The sequence below is a fragment of the Mobula hypostoma genome, chromosome 4 (assembly GCF_963921235.1).
Source record: "Mobula hypostoma chromosome 4, sMobHyp1.1, whole genome shotgun sequence".
Lineage (NCBI taxonomy): Eukaryota > Metazoa > Chordata > Chondrichthyes > Myliobatiformes > Myliobatidae > Mobula > Mobula hypostoma.
In genome coordinates this window covers 32,975,070-32,992,624 of record NC_086100.1, presented here as the reverse complement: position 1 = coordinate 32,992,624, position 17,555 = coordinate 32,975,070, and the positions used below count along the sequence as shown (strand labels likewise).

The window sequence follows — 17,555 nt, the reverse complement described above, 5'->3', positions numbered from 1 at the left end:
CCTACCTCTGGTTGCCGTAGGGTGATGCAGTTGATATGTGGTGCTGTATATATGCCACCCCAGTCCTGGATGAACACCGTGCCCATCTTAATCAGTAAGAGGGCTTTTACAAAGGAAAGTTTTCACAAAGTGACTGAAAATAAGTTAAGTTCTTGTTTGCTTTATCAGTGTGCATTCTCTTCGAATGTTCAAGGAACCTGGACAGTTTAATGCCTCACTTGAAAAAAAAATCTTTTCACACAACAGACAAATTGGTTGCTGTTGGTTGTTTGGTGCTGGTACAAATCAATATTTCAGATACCGCACACATTCATTAGGGAGCACTTGCACAGGAATCTGGATCACAGGAATTTGCCCCATCGAAGAAGGGCAAGGATGGGAGAGTGAAGGTGTCATGGTGCACAAGAAACGTGGAACACCTAGTCAAGAAGACAAATGAAGCTTACTTAATGTTTAGGAAGAAAGAATCAGACAGGGCTCTTGAGAGTTACGAGGAAGCAAGCAAGGAGTTTGAGACTAAACTCAGGAGAGCTAGAAGGGGGCATGAGACTGCCTTGGGTAGTAGGATTAAAGAAATCCCAAGGCATTCTATGTGAAGAACAGGAGGATGACTAGACTGATCAGGGATGTAAGAGGAAACATGTGCCCGAAGTTGGAAGAGAGATGGGAGGTCCTTAATGAATACCATGTTTCAATATTCACCAGTGAAATGGACTTTGACATTTGTGACAAATATGTAAAACAGGCTGATATGCTGGAACATGTCAATGTTAATAAGAGTACGTGCTGGAATTTTTGGAAAATATTAGGATAAATACATCTATGGGGCCAGACAGGATATACCCCAGGCTACTATGGGAAGCAAAGAAAGACATTGCTGCACTTATGACAATAATCGTTGCACCCTCACTGCCCCATGAGTAGTACCAGATGATTGGAGGACGGCAAATGGACTTACCAACTTGTACTCCTTCCTCTCCCCCCACCTTCTTATTCTGGCTTCTTCTCCCTTCCCCTCCAATCCTAATGAAGGATTAGCCTGAAACCTCAACTATTCGTTCCTCCCCATAGATGCTGCCTGACCTGTTGATTTCCTTCAACATTTTGGTTTCAAGAAAAGGAACGGGGATAATACTTATAGACCAGTGAGTCTTAATCAGTGATGGGCAAATAATTGGAGAAGATTTTCAGGGACAGGATTTTCAAGCATTTGGAGGAAGATAGACTGATTAGGGATAGTCAGCATAGCTTTCTGAGGAGCAGATTGTGACACATAAGCCTAACTGAAGTGCTTAAGCATGTGACAAAGCACATTAATGAAGGTAGAGCAGCGGATGTAATGGATATAGATTTTATTAAGGTGTTTGATAAGGTTCCCCACAGTGGGCTCATTCATAAAGTCAGGAGGCATGGGATCCAGGGAAACTTAGCTGTATGGATTCAGAATTGACTTGCCCAAAGAACAGAGGCTGGTTAAAGATGGAGCATATTCTACCTGGACATCTGTGACCAGTGGTATTCTGTAGAGGTCTGTTCTGGGACTCCTGCTCTTTATGACTTTAATAATGATGTGGATGAGGAAGTGAGATGGTGGGTTAGTAAGTTGACACAAAGATTGGATAATGTAGAAGGTTGTCATGGGTTACAATGCAACTTCAACAGGATGCAGAACTGGGCTGAGAAGTGTCTGATAGAATTCAACCCAAAAGAATGAGAAGTGATTCACTTTGGAAGGTCAAATTTGAAGACAGAATATGGGTTTAATGACAGGATTCTTATCAATATGAAAGAACACAGGGATATCCATAGAACTTCTAACATTGCCAACAGTTTGATAGGTTTGTACTGTGCTGTACGGTTCTATGTTCTAATTTATTCTTCCTTGCACAAGCTCCTGTTTGATTGTTTTACCCATGAGGAAATCATTTTCAGTAGCCAGTTAATCTACCAGCTTATTTTTGTGATGTTAGAGGAAAGCAATGAGTTCATAGAGAGAATGTGCTAACACTTCATGACAGATCCAGAAATCGAGGCCAGGGTCTTTAAGCTGTGAGTCAGCAGCACTAACTACTCACTGCCATGCAATCCAGTTTCTGACTCCCATGCGAACCACAGAAGTCCAAAGCTTGCTAGCCAATTATCACCACCAATGTCTAAACTGTGCACCAACTGTGACTGCTGTGTTGTATCCAGCACTAGAGAGCTGTAGATTATGTCTATGGAACCAGTGCCATCTTAGATGTGGGACAGGAAGAGAAAGTCCGTTCATTTATATTGAGAGCTTTGAAGGTCAAGATAAAAACAAAACATCATAGGAGTGTCTGCCCAGGCTTCATTTCCTCTTCTATGACAATTTTCCCTAGCCCTCTTTAAAATATCCTTATTATTATCCTTCCCATAGTTCTCTGGGCAAGAAAATTCCAGTTGTCTGCACTCTGAAAAAAGTCGTGGGCCTGATTCTGTCGTTCAGTAAAAAACTAATTTGGATGAATAATTTAGATATTTGTTCATGGCTGGTTGAAAGCACCAGTTACGTAGGTCATTCTATTCATTTCTGAAATTCAGTCCATTGAATTCAGTTTTAAATATTTAATGAGGTAGTTAAGCAAAATAGGTAAACCACGTTATTCTTAAGATTCATAAAACATCGGGCTGCGTTCTTAATAAGGAGCATGCAGCATATTTTCTCTACTACTTCAAAAACTTCACTACGATGGTACATCACCGAGATTACAGTATATCAAGATGGGCTAGAGGCAAATCCTGTTAGATAATCATCAAATATGTCAGCAAATGTTAGGGTTTCATGAAATTTTATTTGTTATTATTGCTTCCCAGCCAACCACTCTTGGGTACTTGCATTTACAAGTATGAAGTTCCACTCAATTAACTTCTAATTACTGTTGGAATTTTTAATTATTATTTAGCTTTTTTTCTTACTCTTTTATATTCTCTTAATTCTGTCCAAGCCCTGCCTTTATTTTGCTTCCTGCATTTGACAGCTGAGTAAGGAATTTTCAAGTTAATTGGCCAAAGAGGTACAATGTCATTTTATCTATTAACTGCACTCTTCACTCTCAAGTTGGACGTCTGTGCCAATTTCTGCTCCACAAAAGCTATGGACAACTGTGAGCATAAAGGATGGCAAAGCCTATTTATTCAATCCAGTGTGTATGTTGCTAAAAAATAAATAAAGAACTACCTAAACAGTTTGGATGGCTTTCTTTGTAATAAGGATGATTATGGAATGATCAGGACAGAGGAGTGGGACAGGTAGGTAGAGAGGTCTTTATAATGAGGAGGTGTGTTGGACACTAGACTTCAAACTTTGTACAGTACAATGGATCCAAACAAAGAAATGTTGTTACGGAGTAAAGAACAAAAAAAAATCCAATTTTATAATGAGCTGATGAGGCAAAGTTTGCTGGCCGAAACAGCTGAAAGACAAAATTATATTTTGTACTTCCAGTACTTCAGATAAATAAAAAAGGCCAAACAGCACAATTAGCTTTTTAACAGCAAGATAGGCTTTTAGTGAGGGTAACGTAAATGACAGAGCATATTGTAACTGAAGTGTCATTACTGAGTGTGCACGTATTGAATACCATAAACAGGAATGTTGTGTATTAATTTTTTTTAAAAAGAGTGGTATTTATTTCAGACTTTTAATTTCAAGCTAAATCATTTAATTTCAAGCTAATACGTATCATTCCTTCAAATGTAAAACTGCTTCAGCTGTGTGCCTTACACAATCAATATAAACTATATCTCAACATTAAAAAAAAAGAATAGATTTTCAGTCGGTTGTGCTCTCTTCTCTGGATTTATTTCCGAGACCTGTCAAATAGACACAGTGGGTCCTGCAAAGTACCGAGCTCTGCCCGGGCATATATTTCGTGGAGCAGGCAGTCTTGGAAAGTTTCTTCTACTACCTGTACCTATTTCAAAACCCAGTGCACCCCGTACTTCCTCAGATGATTCAATTCTCTTGGGAGTTCCGTCACGTAGTTTTGCCCTTTTATTACCAAGCTGTTTTTTTTGAATGGCATGCCTCTTATTTCTTTTTCCTTGTCCCTTGTGTCGAATTCTTTGCTGAATACAATTTGCAGCTTTATTCTTAGTCGAGCTTATAACCTTCAATAAAACAAAGATTAGGTTAGCTACTTTGTGGAATGTGGGAGAACCTATCAAAGTAAATTGGGAAGGAGCTGCTGGCAGAAATGACGGCAGAGCAACAAGAGCGTGAGTTTCTGGGAAAAATGAGGAAGGTGCAGGACAGACGTATTCCAAAAATGAAGAAATACTCACATGGTAAAATAATAACACTGTGGCTGATAAAGGAAGTCAAAGCTAATGTGAAAACAGAAGAGAGGGCATACAACAAAGCAAAAATTAGCGAGAAGATTGAGGATTGGGAAGCTTTTGCAAACCGACAGAGCAACTAAAAGATTCATTAGTAGAGAAAAGATGAAATATGAAGCATGCCAGCACACAATAGCAAAGTGGATAGTAAAAGCTTTTTCAAGTATGTGAAAAATAAGGGGGATGAGAATGGATATAGGACCACTAGAAAATGAGGCCAGAGAAATAATAATGGGGGACAGGGGGATGGCAGATGAACTAAATGAATATTTTGCATCAGTGTTCACTGTGGGAGACACTAGCAGTGTGCCAGTTATTGTAGTGTGTGAAGGAAGAGAAGCGAGTGCAGTTACTATTACGAGGGAGAAGGTGCTCAAAAGCTGAAAGACCTAAGGGTACATAAGTCACCCAGACAAGACAAGCAGCACCCTAGGGTTCTGAGAGAAGTAGGTCTAGAGATTGTGGAAAGATTAGCAATGATCTTTCAAAAAAAAATCCATTGGACTCTGGCACGGTGCCAGAGGACTGCAAAATTGCAAATGTCACTCCACTCTTTAAGAAAGGAGGAAGGCAGCAGAAAAGAAATTGTAAACCAGTTAGCCTGACCTCAGTGGTTGGGAGGCTGTTGTTGTCAATTGTTAAGGATGAGATTACAGAGGACTTGGTGACACAGGACAAGATAGGGCAAAGTCAGCATGGTTTTCTTGAGAGAAAGTCCTGCCTGATGAATTTGTTGGAATTCTTTGAGGAGATTATAAGTAGGAGAGATAAAGGGGATGCAGTGGATGCTGTATATTTGGACTTTCAGATGGCCTTTGACAAGTTGCCACACATGAGACTGCTGACTATGTTAAGAGCCCATGGTATTACAGGAAAGTTATTAACATGGTTAGAGCATTAGCTGATTGGTAGGAGGCAGTGAGTGGAAATAAAGGGATCCTTGTCTGGCTAACTGCCAGTGGCTAGTGATGTTTCACAAGGGTTGGTGTTGGGACTGCATCTTTTTATGCTGTATATCAATGAATTAGATGATGGAATAAATGACTTTATTGCCAAGTTTGCAGATGATACGAAGATTGGTGGAGGGGCAGGTAGTGTTGAAGAAACAGGCAGGCTGCAGAAGGACTTAGATTAGGAGAATGGGCAAGAAAGTGGCAAATGAAATACAATGTTGGAAAATACATGGTCATGTGCTTTAGTAGTAGAAATAAATGTGCAGACTATTTTCTAAACGAGCAGAAGATCCAAAAATCTGAGATGCAAGGGGCCTTGGGAGTCCTGGTGCAGAACAACTTAAAGATTAACTTGCAGGTTGAGTTGGTGATGAGGCAGGCAAATGCCATGTTAGCATTTATTTCAAGAGGTGTAGAATACAAGAGCAAGGATGTAATGCTGAGGATATATAAGGCACTGGTGAGACCTCACCTTGGGTATTGTGTACAGTTTTGGGCTCCTCATCTTAGAAGAGATGTGCTGGCACTGGAGAGGGTCCAGAGGAGGTTCATAAGGATGATTCCAGGAATGAAAGGGTTATCATACGATGAACATTTGATAGCTCTAGGTCTGTACTCACTGAAATTTAAAAGGATGAGGAGGATTCTCATTCAAACCTTTTGAATGTTGAAAGGCCTTGACACAGTAGATGTGGAAAGAATGTTTCCCATGGTGGGGGAGTCTAGGACAAGGGGACAGAGTCTCAGGATAGAGGAGCCTCCACTTAAAACAGAGATGCAGAGAAATTTCTTTAGCCAGAGGGTGGTGAATTTATGGAATTTGTTACCACAGGCAACTGTGGAGGCCTGGTCATTGGGTGTATTCAAGGCAGAATTGATAGGTTCTTGATTGGACATGATATCAAAGGTTACAAGGAGAAGTAGGCTGAGGAGAGGAAAAAAGGATCAACCATGATTGAATGATGGAGCAGACACCTAATTCTGCTCCTATGTCTTATGGTCCTATAAGAAGATTGAGCACTGACAGTGGTAACACATATAAACTTATAATCTAATTTGAAATTATTGTCCTTGAAACAAAATTCAAAAATTGAACTGAATTTATTATCAAAGTGCATGTATGTCACCATATATAATCCCGAGATGCTTTGTCTTGCAGACACAGAATAGAATCAATGAAAGACCACACCCAACAGGATGGACAAACAACCAATGTGCAAAAGACAACAAACTGTGCAATACAAAGAGAAAGAAAAGAAGAAATAATAATAATTATAATAAATAGACAATAAATATCAAGAACATGAGATGAAGAGTCCTTGAAAGTGAATCCATGGGTTGTGGGAACAGTTTAGTGATGAGACAAGTGGAAGTTACCCTCTCTGGTTCAAGACCCTGATCATTGAGGGGTAACAACTGTTCCTGAACCTAATGGTGTGGGCCTAAGGCATATCAGTGATGATAAACCTGGATCAGATATGGGTCTCTATTGTGAACAAAGAGTGGGAAGGGGACAGAGAGTGGAGAATCATGTGTGGGGAAAAAGGGGAATCATGGTTAGGAAAAGGCGAAGAGAAAAGGGGAGAGGAATTAGGAGGCACCAGAGAGACATTCTGTAATTCAGAGGTTCAAAGGCCAAATTTAATGTCTGAGAAATGTATACAATTACATCCAGAAATGCTTTTTCTTCATAAACATCCACGAAAACACAGAAGTGCCCCAAAGAATGGATGACAGTTAAACATGGGAACCCCAAAGTGTCCCCCCCAGCTTCCCCCTCCAGCACGTAAGTGGCAGTGAGCAACAATCCCCCCTCCCCGCTAGCAAAAAAAAAGCGTATTGGTATCATCACCGAGCCTAAACGTGTGCTAAGCAATAGCAAAGACACAGACCAAAGTTACCCCAAAAGCTTTGCATTTCATCCGACAATCGACATACCAAAGATTCTCTCTCTCCCTGGCAAGGAAGAGGGAGGTGTCCCCCATTTTCACAGCAAATGTTTGAAATCAAATAGCCTTCCCTATTGGCTCTGGACTGAGTGTACTCTATCTGAACCTGTGCCAATTACAAGTCACCCCCCCCCACTGTCACTCACGGCACCTGTCGCCTCCCTCCTCAACACTCCTCCCAGGGCGCTCCACCCTCGCCATTCCCAACGTCCTTTTTTCCCACTAAATTTACAAACTCGCAAAGAAGGGCATAAGAAGTTTGCTGGAGGTCCCAAGTTCCATGACTCAAATATTGTGAACACATAGAAGGAATCCCTTCCATTATGGAGATTCAAAGTGCAGACACATTGAATTAAAAATATGACTAAAGAGTGAAAGGTGAATGCAATGCAAAACAGAATCATTCAGAGCATTAAAAAGGAGATAATATAGATGCTTGAGAAATAATAGTTTGTATGGCTGAATAGCTTGAAATTAACCTTGTTGTGACAACAGACTAACCTATGCTGCTTTGTTAGAATAATGTGTGGAACTGAGAGGAGAATGAAAGGCAAAAGGGAAATAAATTTTAAAAAGAGTAAGAATTTGAATTGGAAATGTATGTCATTTAAAACAAAAGCATCAAGTAATTCCTCCACCATCTGCTGAGTTCCTCCAGCATTGTGTGTGTGTGTGTGTTGTATCAAGTAATTAGTCAATAGCCATGAAATGTGTAAAGTCACAGATACATCAAAAGGCAGAACAGAGACAAGATGAGCAACTGATGAGCTGCCTTCTTTGCCAGAAACTTATTGTCCTATGTTTCTGATTGCCAAGTTCACTGTGATGCTGCCAATATTCCCTCAAAGTTGTGAGATGTGTATTTTTCTGAGGAGTATCACTGGAAACTGACACATCCACTGACACATCGTTTAGTTCAGTAAGCACTCAAGAGATGGCAGTTATTTCCAGGCTAATTTCTCTGATCATCTTCTGAATGTAGGTCCATGAAGCTCAATCCTAACGAAATGTTTTTCCTAACACCTTTAATGTAGCAAAACTGCTCAAAATCCTTTGTAGTGGAATTAGAAATAAGACTTGGAACAGTGCCACAAATGAAGCTATTAAATCAGGTGACAAAAACACTTAGTCATTGAAGTATATTTTAGAGTAAGGTTAAAGAGGGAATGAGGGGTATAGAGGCAGAGAGAATGAGAGATAACTTCCAGAATTTAGCATCTTGTTAGCTGAAAGATGTCTGCCAATCAACACTGTGATGACCAAAAAAAAATAAGAATTCTAAGAGGTTTGTGGAGGCAAAGGAGATTGCAAAGATAGGACTGATGGATAACTGAGATAGAAAGATAACTGATAATCACTTTGAGATCCCTGTTTTAAAGTTTAATCAAACTCCACGGCAACTGATTACCTTTGGTCTGTAATGTTCACATTTGACTTCCACTTTCTCTTGCCCAGTAATGGGTTTATAAACAGAGGCAGTACAGAAACCTTTATTCTGCAAAGGGAAAAAAAAAATGACAGGAAATGCACAGTAAAATTTGCAGCCAGTTTTCCCCTTCTAGTATTCTCTAATTTTAATGTTTTTCTTTAGATTTACACTTCTCCATATTACAGAAATAGATGGAGTTTCCTCTACAAATCCACACTCGGAATTTTGCGGTATTATTCATATGATGAATTAGACTAGTGGTCTGTACAGCAGCAATACTTACATGAAAAGCAAATTTGCCTTTATTTGCTGTACAGTTCAGAAGACTAGAAGTTTTAGGACATGTAGTTTCTTGGATTACAAATTCAACAAATACTTTCTTCCCAGCAAGCTTCTGAATAAAAACACAAGGAAAAAACTATTCAGCAATAAGTAACAATGGATTATCAGCTTCAAGTTTCAACATCCATCTTTGCTGCTAGCAGTTGTTTAGATTAAATATTATTAAATCTAAATAAATGCCAGCAGCGTTTAATTGCATACTGAGCAGACAACTTAGAACTATAGCGGTACACACCTTTCAGCCCAAGATGTTGTGGTGACCTTTTAACCTATTCTAAGATTAATCTAAACCTTCCCTCCTATATCTCCTACAGAGCCCTTTTTTTCCTATCATCCATGTGCCAGTTTAAGAGTTTCCTAAATGCCCCTAATATATCTGACTCAGCCACCACTCCTGACAGAGTTCCACCCACCCACCACTCTCTGCGTAAAGAACTTACCTCTGACATCTCTGCTGCACTTCCCCCCAATCACATGAAATTATGCTGCCTGGTATTAACTATTTCTGCCCTAGGATATAGTCTCTGGCTGTCTGCTCGATCGATATCTTTTATTGCCTTGTACATCTCCATGAAGTCACTTCTCATCCTCCCTCGCTCCAAAGAGATGAGCCCCAGCTCACTCAGCCTGATTCACTAATCCAGGCAGTACTATCTTTTGCATCCTCTGCATCCTTCCCACAATAAAGCAACCAGAACTGAACACGATATTCCAAGTCTGCTCATGCTTTCTCACACTTTTCAAATTTTCTCATACTTTTCACTTGATGCTTTTCCTGATCTTCATGCCAATGTGCTACCATCGCCATAAAAACTCCTACCACCAGTCCTTTTGTGTCAAGTTACAAGACAACAGCACATTTTTTGTTCTAAACACTATATTTTGCTCTATTAGTATCAGATCTGATCTTTAACATGGTGTTTGGTAGATTGTTATAGTAACAGCTGATCTTAACCTTGTACAATGATCTGAACAGGATATTATTTAAACATAGGTGGGCTACTTGCCAATTTGGGAAGTAGAGTTAATGATTGGCTATATCAAGCCTCAAAAAACTATGTTCCTGCGTACCTTGGCCAGCTCAGTACAAACATGAGCAAAAGTCTGCGCAAATTTAAATTTTTCTGAGGCTTGAGCAACTTCAAATTTCAAAGTTCAAAGTACATTTATTATCAAAATATGTGTATGTCATCATACACTACAGTGAGACCCTGGGGACGGTGTCAAGTTTGCCTTACTTGTAATTGTTGAAATATTTCTTACTGACTTTAAGACTTAACGGTGCCAAAATTACACTTGTGTTTCTCAAACTCTGGAGATTTCTGCAGGACTTTATTTATGGAAGCAGAGGTTCTAAGGGATTATATATAAAATAGAACCATAGAATAAAATTATCAAATTGTTACAGCACATGAGACTGTTTTTCACAACAAGTACTTGCCAGCTCTTAGTATAGAAATCCCTTCCATTTTCCTAGTTCTTTTCCCATATTACTTGCATATGGAACTACAAAAGTTCAGATTTTTATTTCTTAGGTTTTGCTGAAAGTAATAGAATTGCCATCAGCCTTACCTGGGAGGAAGCTCTTGTTATTTTCTGTACAACAAAGTAATTTGGCTTGCTGCTGTTTTGGTTGTATTTGTGCAAGGCTGCTGTAACAGCAGAACTAGCATCAGAATGATTTAAAGCGATACGATGTGGGCAGTCTCGACAGGGTCTCAGAACCATGTCGTCCGAATCTGCAACGAAAGCACAGGAAGCAGCAATAAAAGCACCTTGAAGTATCTTCTTTAAGTACAGCACTGTGCAAAAATTTTAGGCTCCCTAGCTATGTACAGCCTGTAGCTAGGATGCCCAAGACTTTTGCACAGTGCTGTAGAAATTTTCTGTATTGCACTGTACTGCTGCAGCAAAAAAAAAACAAATTCCATGACATACGTGAGCATGATAAACCTGATTCTGATATGGGTCTCTATTGTGAACTGAGAGTGGGACGATGGCAAGGAGAGGGGAATCATGGTTGGGAAAAGGGGAAAGGAGAGGGGAGGGGGTGGGAAGCACCAGAGGGACATTCTGTAATGATCAATAAACCAGTCTGGAATCAAATAACCTTGCCTGGTGTCTCAGAGCTGGGTGTGTCTGCACCCAGACCAACCAATCCCCCTCCCCCGCCGATCCTGGCACTCCTTCTCTGCCACCCGTTCCACGCCCCTCCCGTGGTGCTCCACCCTTGCCAGTCGCAACGTCCTTTGCTTCCGCAAGATTTACAAACATATTCTCTGCCTCACATTGACAAATTCAATACTGTACTAAAGCCTTAGGCACCCGAGCTGTATACTGTACATGTGCCTGAGGCTCTTGCACAGTACTGTAAATAACGGCAACCATAATCTTCAAAGACAAATTCTGATCAGTAATGCTTGCTATCAACCAGAGATTGATTATCTTCCATTTTATTTTTTAAGAGCAATTGATACTCCAGTAGGCTACACAGAAGCAGATACAGGTAAAATATAGAGACTGCAATATTTTCATAAGCTATGACAACAGCAGTTTATATAGATTACAGTGATTGCCATAAGCATCAAATTTGCCACCAGGTGAAATATTTGGCAAAAAAAAAAGAATGGATGCTTTATATTTTGATGGAATTAGATGAAACAAAATATTACAAAGTCCCTAAATGCTTCCAGCCGCCTACATAACTAAATGGTCAGTTCCTGTGTTGTACGTCTTTGTTTAGTAATTGGATAGTTTCAGCACAATGCTATGTGTAGCCTTGAGCAGATTCCAAGATAATCTTAACTGCAACCTTCATAATGACTATATTAGCAAAGATTTAATATATGAAGACTAGAGATCCTCTAGATCATTCAGATGTTTTGTTGAAGTTGTATGAGACGTTGATGAGGCCTAATTTGGAGTATTGTGCGCAGGAAAGATGTAAATAAGGTTGAAAGAGTACAGAGAAAGTTCACAAGGATGTTGCCGGAACTGGAGGACCTGAGTTATAAGGAAAGATTGAATAGGTTAGAATAGGCTAGAATGTGGAAGATAGAGGTAACATTTGATAGCTGTATACAGATATCTATCAAATGTCTGTATAGGGTAAATACAAGCAGGCTTTATCCACTGAGGTTAGCTGAGGCAACAACTAGAGGTTATGGATTAGTGGTGTAATGCGAAATATTTAAGGGGAGCATGAGGGGAAACTTCTTCACTCAGAGGGTGGTGAGAGTGTGGAACGAGCTGCCAGTGCAAGTGATGCATGTGATTTTGGTTTCAACATTTAAGAGAAGTTTGGATAGGTACATGGATGACAGGAGTATAGAGGACAATGGTCTGGGTCAATGGGACTAGACAGTTTAATGGTTCAGCATGGACTAGATGGGCCAAATAGCCTGCTTCTGTGCTGTATTTTTCTATGACGCGAGGAAAGCTAATAAAAAGTAATTCACAGGTTGCTGAGTTATTTTATTGCTGAATCTTTCAAAGTTGAGCAATAACGCCCTGGTGATCAAAAAGAATTGTCACAAGTGGTCGACCCAATAAAGGTAACATTCACAGAACCTCTGACTCACCTGGTGATATTAAGCACCAGTACCTGTCGACCTTTATGCATCCAGTAGTTTTGTTCATTTGTAACTGTATTTTACAGTCACCAGAAATCTAGCACAGAAAAGTCTGTTATTATTTGTTTACAGCTTGCAATTGTTCATCTATATTTTAACACAGAAGTGAGAGCTGAGCAGCCATGCAGAGTAATGTACAGAAACAAGTAGCTGTGCAAGCTTTCAGTCTCCTTTTTCTGCAAGAATGCCCTCCAACCAGAATACAGCTGAAAAATAGGTAGTAACCATCCTCTCTTACTTCCATCCTCAGTTTTGCAATATCTAATTCTTAGGATGACATTGAAAATGTAAGCAGCCAGATACTGCTAGGCTAATCCCTACACCCAAACTGTCCAACGCTAGAGCACACAGTGCCTGTAGTCTGGAGAAGGGCTGCAGAACCACGTTGGGAATCTTGAAACAAGTTACTGCTTCTAAGTTCCTCTGCCAAGACTGGGCTCTGCCGAAGGACTCCAGGTGGTATCCAAAAGCAGAACGTGCTGCGAGACTGGCCTTAGTCTCAGATTTTCCCATTTGGGTGTTAATGCACTGATATGTGGAACTTACTGATGTTTTAATGGTAAAACAATTGTGGCTCCTAATTAAGAAGACACAATTTTCCCATTTCAGAACATTCTTCAGTGCAGTGTGCTCAGAGCCCGGTGAGGAAAATGCCCGTCAAAGTTTGTCAGTATCTGCCATCTTGATTCACATGTGACTACTACCAGAAGCATAGGGTGATCGACATTAGTGAAAAGTGGCAGGGAGGATTCGTGATAAAAATCCTTTGATAATTCCCAATGGTAATAACTAGTACAATGACTCACCAGGAATAACAATAGCTTAGTAAATATATAACTAAAGTACTTGATCACAACTTTACTAACTGATAAGTATATTGAATATAGCATGTAGTTGAAAGGGAGATGATATTAGAATGTCCATATAGTGAAAAGAAGCTTTAGGCAATATGCTATTAAGTTAAAAGGAAGTCATTGTTGTTATATTATTGTTAGAAAATCAGTCATTTAAAGCAGAGGGTGGTGAATCTCTGGCCTTCTCTACCCCAGACGGTTCTGAAGGTTCGATCATTGATGCTGGGATACATCCTAGGATGTGCTGGGACACATCATCATTCCAGTAACCTAGGGTCATCGGTTGTTGCACGTCTTTCAGCATTTGACACCCTCGCCTAGGCAACACAGCCAAGGTTGAACAGGCTCCGGCTTGTGTCCCAGCAGCACTGGTCCAAGGTTCACACCTCTTAATCCATAGCAATCTGGAGGCTCGCTCAGCAGCCTCTGTGATGTAATATCTCTGCTAAATATGCACATTTCTCTGCTAAATAGCTGCTCCACCTGACTCTGCTTTGGACACTTTTAACTTGCACTGGACACTTATAACTGATTTAACTGACGTGTGGCTGTTGTGTTTTACTATTTGTTGTTATGTTTATTATTTAGTGTTGTGTTTGTTATGTTATGATTGCACTGCCCCTGAGGAACGCTGTCTCATTCTGCCCTGCAGAGCTGATGTATGGTTAGAATGACAATAATTTTTTTTGAATCTTGATGGTCCTGATAGCTCTTCTCTTTGCAGCCCCTGTATTGCCAAGGACAAAGTAGGTAATGCAACAGAGAGCAGCCATCAATATCCCTATGTCCCACCTCTGTAGGCTCACATCGTGCCATCCATCCCTCATTAAAAGTACTTGGCGCAGAGGAGAAGTTGTGGCCGGAGTAGATCAGTGAATATCATATCAAATAGCAGGAAGGCTTGAGAGGCGGAATAGTCTATTCTTGCCCCAACTATCCTTGCATTATTTATATCTGACCACAAGTCAATAATTAAGTTGTAAACTAATATTCCATAAGGATGGCATTTTAAAAAATCTGGTTCAATGGTAGTAAAGCCAAGATGCTCCAAAATTCAAATGTTTTAAGGTTATCCCTGCTGATTCTTGGGTGGAACATTATCTGACCCTCATTTAACACTATAAATGCAGTTGATTTGCAGATTTTGTCTTTCCATGTATCGCTGCCGCAAAACAACAAATTTCACCTCAGATAAACAGTGATAATAAACGGTTCTGATGTTAAAGTGAGCGACTACATTTGCAGTTGGGTGTTGACAGAGTCAATCTGTAAGGAAGAATGATATCATGACATCAGAGATGTCCTCCTTCTGCAAAGAACGGAGCTTTCCCTTCCTCCTCCATTGATGCTGCCCCCACCCCAATCTCCTCCATTTCCCAACATCCACGCTCATCCCATCTTCCTGACACCTTAATGGTATTCCACTTGTCCTTGCCTACCACCCCATGGGCCTTTGCATCCAATACATAATTCTCTGCAACTTCTGCCACCAAACATATCTTTACCTCCCCCCACCACACCTCTCCGCAGGGATTGCTCCCTCCATGATTCCCTTGTCCATTCATCCCTCCCCATTAATCTCCATCCTGGCACTTATCCCTGCAAGCAGCCGACATGCTACACCTACCCATCATCTCCTCCTCACCTCTATTCAGGGCCCCAAACAGACCTTCCAGTGTCCAGTGCTCCTGATGCAACCTCTTCTACGTTTGGTGAGACCAGTCGTAATTTGGGGGACCGCTTCGTTGTGCACCTCCACTCCGTCTGCCAAAAGCAGAATTTCCCAGTGGCCAAACATGTTAATTCTGATTCCCATTCCCATTCCAACATGTCAGTCCATGGTCTCCTCTCGTGCCATGGTGGAGAAGCAACACCATATATTCTGTCTGGGTAGCCTGCAACCTGATGACATGAATATCAATTTCTCCTTCCGGTAAAAAAAATTTCTCTCCCCCTAGTGCCCCTCCTCCCTCTCTTTCTCATATGGTCCACTCTTCTGTCCTATGAACTTCCTCTCCAGTCCTTTACCTTTCCGACCCACCTGGCTTCACCTATCCTCCTTCCCCTCCATCCACCTTTTCATTCTGTCATCTTCCCCCTTCTTTTCCTGTCCTGACGAAGGGTCTTGGCCCAAAATGCCGACTGATTTATTCATTCCCATAGATGCTGCCTAACCTGCTGAGTTCCTCCAGTATTTGTGTATGTTGTAGGGAAAAATATTGCCTGAGTGGGCAGCTTTTCCATAATTACCCCTCAATGTCAACTTTGCTAAGTATAAAAGCATTCAAATGGGAAACTTACAGCTTCAGGACCTGATCGTACTTCACACTGTGCCACAGGTTTGGGATTCAGTAAGTGGCATTTAGTTTCTAGTATTTCAAATTCGAAATAAACAGAAGGCGTGGCTTGCTTCTGAAAGACAAATAAAAATGTGTAGTGTAATGAAATTAGTCCAGTCTCATCTGTGTTTGCAATAAAGCGCAGTCAAGGAACTACATTGCAAATTCTTGCCCTGGATTTGCATAACAGAAAACAACAATTAACGCCAATATTAACATCTAGCCATCAAAAAACAGCTTTAATTCACCTGCACACTTTCTGTCATGCCTAACAGAAGGATAAATTGCTAATTCTATCTGCTCTATTTCATGAAACTTCGGTGGACAATGTATGAACAGCAATAGCTGTAACATAAATATTCCCTAACAAAAATGAGCAACACTTTGCTAACCAGTAAGACATGGCAAATCTGGGAGATCACCATGACAGGAACTGCTTGTATGGGAAAGACAAAGACAATGAAAAATTGCTGCCCTGCAAAGGTGTTGTTTTATTCGAACTTTCTCATGAATAGTCATCATAATTTCCTGATCAAAATCTATAATCATATCTTATCTATATCAGAAAATGAAAGTATACAGCAGACGTGTCTGCTTCAGGAATGGCAGATTTAAATTTCAGTGATTATATCTGATTTGTCAAAACTGCCACTCTCTGGTTTATCCCAGGTTTGCAGTGCTGTAATGAACCAATCACAGCACCACGATGTCAGGGACATATAAAAAAATTCTTCGAAGCCACTGCTCTTCGCCCAGATCTGCTTCTGTTTTTACAAGAAAAGAATTTTCTGTTTCACAAAAATACTCTGTGTTTCTCATGTTCTGTAATAACTTAGTTTCATACTCACCCTTCTGTCTTCCTGGGCATTTTCGATTTTGTTCAGCACGTACTTGTATTCTCCTGGTTGGTCAGTATTTATGTGTTCGACTGCCAGGTCTGCTGCCTTCACCACCCTCTGCTCATTGCAGGCAAGGGCTCTGAAGGAGGCTGCAGGAGAGGGCTGGAAGAGTTGAGTGCTGACCACAAGTACCAACAATAGTTTCATGTTACCTGAGAACATGAATGATGGAGCTGCACGACTTTCGAGGGACTCCATGAATTGTCTCTCCAACATTAGGAAACTCACTGCAGTAGAAGTAAAAGTGTAAATATCAGCTATGCAGCAATTTGACCAAACACAATCCGAATTAAGTAGAGACATTGGCCATGGGAAAAACAAATTTGTAAACTTGAAAAATAAATATGAGAATTGCTGGAGTCAAAGAAACATCAGGCATTGACCAAGTCACTTGTAAAACAAAGGTCATTTAAAATATGTGCACAGAATTAATCAATATAGTAGTTCAATAGTTCCATTTAATATCAGAGAATGTACAGGATATAAAACCTGAAATGCTTGCTCTTCACAGACATCCACAAAAAAAAGAGTACCCCAAAGAAAGAGTGACAATAAAAACATTAGAGCCCCAAACCCCTCCCCCATTTGCCCCTCCCATGCACAAGCCGCAGCAAAACAATGATCCTCCCCCTTCAGCAAAAAATGCATCAGCACTGTCCAGCACCCAAGCAAGCAACAGCAAAGCCCCCAAGAAAGACCATTATCTGTAGTACAACAAAAGCTAATCGTTCACCCAACAATTTGACATACCAAAGGCTCTTCCATAGGATCCAGATCTCTCACTACGCGACTCCCT

At 40.5% G+C, this 17,555-nt stretch overlaps 1 protein-coding gene across 2 annotated transcripts; it reads right to left on the bottom strand.

Annotated features, from left to right (window-relative positions):
* Positions 1 to 3,810: 3,810 nt before the first annotated feature.
* Positions 3,811 to 17,275, bottom strand: LOC134345226 (fetuin-B-like). Of its 2 annotated transcripts, XM_063045545.1 has the most exons (8): positions 17,249 to 17,275; positions 16,709 to 16,986; positions 15,823 to 15,933; positions 12,617 to 12,704; positions 10,608 to 10,774; positions 8,977 to 9,087; positions 8,673 to 8,759; positions 3,811 to 4,134 (listed from the first exon to the last, which is right to left on the bottom strand). In XM_063045545.1, the coding sequence occupies exons 2-8, from the start codon at positions 16,973 to 16,975 to the stop codon at positions 3,841 to 3,843; spliced, it is 1,125 nt and encodes a 374-aa protein (XP_062901615.1). In that variant the 5' UTR covers positions 16,976 to 16,986; positions 17,249 to 17,275; the 3' UTR covers positions 3,811 to 3,840. The 2 variants fall into 2 exon arrangements, with proteins under 2 accessions (XP_062901615.1, XP_062901614.1); XM_063045544.1 differs by lacking the exon at positions 17,249 to 17,275 and having other exon boundaries at positions 16,709 to 17,137.
* Between the last annotated feature and the right edge of the window lie 280 nt (positions 17,276 to 17,555).

Coding starts and splice junctions, on each gene's coding strand:
- LOC134345226 (XM_063045544.1), bottom strand. CDS start 17,062: ATGTCTCTACTTAATTCGGATTGTGTTTGGTCAAATTGCTGCATAGCT. Junction 15,934..16,708: donor ATGCCCAGGAAGACAGAAGG/GTGAGTATGAAA, acceptor TTTGTCTTTCAG/AAGCAAGCCACGCCTTCTGT. Junction 9,088..10,607: donor TAACAAGAGCTTCCTCCCAG/GTAAGGCTGATG, acceptor GTTTTTATTCAG/AAGCTTGCTGGGAAGAAAGT.